Source organism: Alexandromys fortis, unplaced genomic scaffold, assembly GCF_014885135.2.
Source record: "Alexandromys fortis isolate MF-2015 unplaced genomic scaffold, M_Fortis_MF-2015_v1.1 scaffold_23, whole genome shotgun sequence".
NCBI lineage: Eukaryota > Metazoa > Chordata > Mammalia > Rodentia > Cricetidae > Alexandromys > Alexandromys fortis.
Window position 1 is genome coordinate 15,327,795 of NW_026067907.1, and position 5,412 is coordinate 15,333,206.

General features: G+C 35.2%; 1 protein-coding gene across 1 annotated transcript; it reads left to right on the top strand.

Annotated features, from left to right (window-relative positions):
• Positions 1-3,599: 3,599 nt before the first annotated feature.
• LOC126497578 (olfactory receptor 5M10-like) lies at positions 3,600-4,538 on the top strand. The gene has a single exon (XM_050135685.1). It carries the CDS (start codon positions 3,600-3,602, stop codon positions 4,536-4,538), a length of 939 nt encoding a protein of 312 aa, XP_049991642.1.
• Positions 4,539-5,412: the final 874 nt, after the last annotated feature.

The window sequence follows — 5,412 nt, forward strand, 5'->3', positions numbered from 1 at the left end:
GACTGGAGAGGGAGGGGGAGAGGAGTGGGGGGAGGGGGAGAGGAGAGGGAGGAGGGGGGAAAAGGGAGACGGGGAGGGAAATGGGAGGCGGGGAGGAGGCGGAAATCTTTTTTTTTTCAATAAAAAAAATTATATTTAAAAAAAATTATTTGAAACACAGCAGAATTCTAAGCATTTCTGTGTTTTATTTATATTTCTTCCAGAATGGCATAGAGTTGTTATTACACATTTGTTAAATTAGATATGAGTATTGTGTTTTTCATTAGGGTAGGAGAAAAATCAATGCTGGAGCAATGTGACAACTGATATTTTTCATAATATGCCACAATGGAGCAGAGTCTGTGAAGTTTAGAACCAAAGGACTGTCTCATGCTTGCTTCTTTCCATTCTATCAGCTGCCTCAGATCATGAGGAATAAACACCGCTGTGTTATTATAATCCAAATGTTGTTATTGTGTCTCTGAAAATAAATTATGGAGGACTGATAGCAATTTGTCTCATTCAGGCAACATTTTACAGTGTTCTAATTTCTCTTAACAATTAGACAAGCTTTACTTCCTTACTTCAGTAATGAATAAAGAGCTGTAATGCACAAGTTTTCAGATTATCATAGACACAGTCTTACAGAGGAAATGAATTAATTACTGTATACTTTATTTCCTTAACTTCGACATGATCTATAATAACATTGAATTATACTTAATATTCTATAATTAAAAATCAGCCAGAGCTATATTGTCTTTGTTTTGTGATATTTCTAGTCTTTCATACAATGAATATGGCTGCCCTGAACTTTTTCAGGTTTGGGAGCCACAGCCATGTGAATTCATCTCTGCAACAGTATTGTTACGTCCAAAAAATACTTTGCTGTAGATGTCCAGTACCTCTCTTCTTGCAATCTCTCATCCCCTTCTTCTCTGCTCACCCCTGAGCTTTGAAGGGAGGGAGTGTTATACAGACACTGAATTTATAGTAGCGCTTCACAGTCTCTTGTTCTCTCACCATAACCAGTTGAGAGTCTCAATTAATCTCCATTTACTACAAAAGGAAGGCTCTCTGATAAGGACTGAGAGGTGCACTAATATATGAGTATAATGTTTGACAACATGTTCATTTAGCTGAGAAATAGTATCAGGGCATGCCTTAGGGTTATGCATTAGTCTCTCGTGGGTTATTGGTCCAGTAAGCAGTAGTTGTCTTCTGAAGCAGACTTTTAATCAAATCAGAGAGTGTTTGGTTTATACCAGAACATTCATGCCATTATTTAGAAAAGAAAGTAATTTCCTGTACACTATAAGCTTACAATTTCTTTCTGCTCTTTTATTTAAATTTCTTGTGACAAACAGTATTATCTTATTTTTTTTACAGAGAAGAAATATAATTTGCAAATGATTAGCTTTCTGCTAACTAAAATATTTCTTAACACTAAATATTCAATGGGTATTAATGATTTTCTTGATTCTGAGGAAACAACATTTAGTTTTTAATCAAATTTTTATAGATAGAATTACTTTGGATAACCAAAAAATTAAGTTGGAGTTAGTTCAATAAAATTCATGAAATGGAGAACAAGTAAAGAATTGTATTTGTACTATACTTTTTCAGTGATCTGATCTTTTTTTTTTCCAACTCACAATGATCTTTATTTCCAGTTACAGAGGAGCCAATAGCTTCTTATGGCCTCTGTGGACACCAGACACACAAGTGGTACACAGATTCACACATGCAGACAACACACTTTTTATTTTTTTCCTCTTTACTGTCACCTATTGTACTTTATCCCTCAGTCTCATTGGATTATTTCTTCTTAGTATGAACAGAATAAAATGAGAAACTCCAGGTGGAGTTTCTTTTACTTTTGTATGTTAAATATACAAAACATCTTCTAACTATATCACCTTTTCTTTTATTATTTAAATTAATAGATAAAAATCACAAATGCAGTGGTAGAGAAAGAGAGGAGAGAGAGAAAAGAAGAGAAGAGACAGAGAGAGAGAGAGAGAGAGAGAGAGAGAGAGAGAGAGAGAGAGCAAGAAAGAGGGAAGATTTGTTTACACATGTTAGGGAGAGGTTTTGTCCTCATAGGTGAATAAACTCACAACATCAAATTAAGATTATTCTCTTGAGAATTAAAGAACATTTAAATTGTACCTCTAAAGCTGTTTTTAGACACTTAGGGGATTAACCAAGAAAATATATCATAAATCTTACTACATTGTATGATGCACAGTAAATCAATATTTGCAGGTAGGTTAAATTTTGTATTTGATAACTAATATATGCTTGTGTGCTTGGGTATGGCTGTATCTTATCATTATGGGAAAATATATTGTCAGTTACTCCTGACAATTTTATTCATATGCCAATATATCTAGTGATTCTAAAATATCCACTATTATATGTGAATTCTAATGTATTTGTGAGAAGCAAGTAAATAATGGTTTAAAGCCAAATATTGAGGCAATTTTGTCATGATATTCCAAACATAGAAATTCTGGATGGTAGGTCATACTGGCATTAAGAATCTGTGCTTTCTCTAGTAGATAGTCTTATAAATGGGTTAGAATATAAGAACATTTTACACAAGCAAGAAAATCACACTATAAAGATGGATTTATTACAGACATTTGAATATCTTTTAGGCTGTTCAAATACTCCCTCTCAGAAAGGGATTTTATTCCATCTGAAATCTTTCTTCCTTTGCTTTTTTAATATCATAACTTGTTTTCATTTGACAATATGGTACATAGGGTTATGTATGAATTAGTATCTATTCCTTTTGATCTGCACAATACACTATGGGAGGACACAGGATATGGGATTGGTATGTAAAATGAGAAAAGATATTTTTTAAAAAAATAATTAATAAAATAAGTTTTCAAGGGTACCCAGATATTGTCAATTTCTTTCTGTAACCCCCCAGGTTATTGAGCGTTCAAGCAACTAGCACCATGGTATGTTGAAAAATTTCTTAGATTATGAAAGATTATCATAATTTTTTAAGACAAATTTCAGAACTTCATGTACTCTTCATTCTCTTATTGACCATTGTGGGTTGTAAGTAACATGATGCATTGGATGTTGATATTTTATTTATTTTATTCTGACTTCAAATGCACAGGATATGGCAGCTTCAATTACTGGAAACAAATATTTCTTCATTCGCTTGAGAGAAATGAAAAAGTGATGTGACTTTAAAACGTTTTTCTTAAATATTGATCTCAAATTGTTAGAAACTGTGGAAATGCATTCTACGTGGATATCACTATGAACATAGGCATACTTGCGTAAATATGCATGTGAAAGCATCTGTCTATAAGGAATATTCATACAATTGTAAGAAAGAAGAAAGACAGTGAGACCTCAGTTGTTTTTGTCTGCTTGCCTGCTGTGTGATTAAAAGGGATATAATAAAAAGAAAACCACAAACAGATAACAAAAATACAGGTTGGATATGATATGTAGATATTAAAAAGCACTTGACAAGAAAGGGAATTGTGCTGCAGTCCAACTAAAAATCAGTGAGGACTACAGCTCATCGCTAATTGCGAAGGCACTGCTCATATTTCTTGGGACTTTCAGCTTGCAAGTGTAAGAAAATGACCTCCCTAAACCATACTACTGCAGGGATAGAATTCATTCTTGTGGGACTCACAGACAGCCCGGTGCTGGGGAGGATCCTCTTCGTGGTGTTTCTGCTCATCTTTGTCGTCACACTGGCAGGGAACCTGTGCATGATCGTGCTGATCAGGACCAATTCCCACCTGCAAACGCCCATGTACTTCTTCCTTGGGCACCTCTCCTTTGTAGACATTTGCTACTCTTCCAATGTTACTCCCAACATGCTGCGCGGTTTCATCTCGGGCCAGAAGACAATCTCCTATGCTGGGTGCTTCACTCAGTGTCTCCTCTTCATTGCTCTGGTGATCACTGAATTTTATATCCTTGCTTCCATGGCACTGGACCGCTATGTGGCCATTTGCAGCCCTCTGCATTACAGTACCAGGATGTCCAAGAATGTCTGCGTGTCTCTCGTCACATTTCCTTATGTGTTTGGCTTCCTGAATGGGCTCTCTCAGACTCTGCTCACTTTCCACCTGTCTTTCTGTGGCTCCCGTGTAATCAACCACTTCTACTGCGCAGACCCTCCTCTCATCATGCTGGCTTGCTCTGACACTCATGTCAAAAAGATGGCCATGTTTGTGGTTGCTGGCTTTACTCTTTCAAGTTCTCTCAGTATCATTCTTCTCTCTTACCTTTACATTTTCGCAGCCATCTTGAGGATCCGTTCAGCTGAAGGAAGGCAAAAAGCCTTTTCTACCTGTGGCTCCCACCTGACAACAGTCACCATATTTTATGGAACCCTTTTCTGCATGTATCTGAGACCCCCATCAAAGAGGTCTGTAGAGGAGTCCAAAGTAATTGCTGTGTTTTACACCTTTTTGAGCCCAATGTTGAACCCCTTAATCTATAGCTTAAGGAACAAGGATGTCATTAATGCCATGAAACAAGTGATTAAAGGAAAACTCTTTCAATAAACGTCAATGTATGCATGTTTTTGGTTGTAATCATTTTGTGTCTTTTTAAGCTGTGTCGTTACATGCAACCCATGTGTCTCTGTCATGTCTGTCTGCAACCTGAACTGTCATACGTCAATTTTCCTCATTTATTCTTGAAATTAATTTCTTTAGGGAGAAAAGTTGTTAAAATCTATGATACTGACATTAATAAATACCCTCTTTAGGAGAAAAACTACAAATGGGCTTCAGTCAGTGTTCAATGATTCCATAAAATGTCTTGCTTTCATGTAGGTGTATATGATCACAAATTTATGATCCTTGTAAATCTTACCGTCGATCTTCTTTGAATAATGTGGTTAAAGGTATATGCCAAAAATATTTCATAATGTTTGATTCATTAGATCATTTTTGATACATTGTCAAGGGTAAAGAATTTGGCTGGATGTCCAGATAATTAATTGACCATTTTTGTTAACATTAAAGATATGGATCTTAGTCCTATGACATTTGTTAGTTTTCTTAAAATATAGCATTCAAAACTCATTGATCTATATATCTTCTCCAAGTGTGAAAATTCTATATTGAATGACATCATTTTATATATTGCTAAGACTATTAATCAGACTCATTTAGCTGTATAGTCTACATATTTCTCAGTACATTCACTTTTTTTAGAATTTGATAATTTGGAGCAATGTGACTTATCTGTCAACTTCTGTGTACCCAAGGATACTTCGGTGGAAATATTTCTGTAGGAGTGACTGCAATCTTATTTTTCTTGAGATTTACAATTACAAGTGAAATCTTAATATTTGTGATAACTTTTAATTTTAGTGAATATATAATTAAATCCTTTCCCCTTTCTTTTCTCCCTCCAACCCCTTCCAAGTCA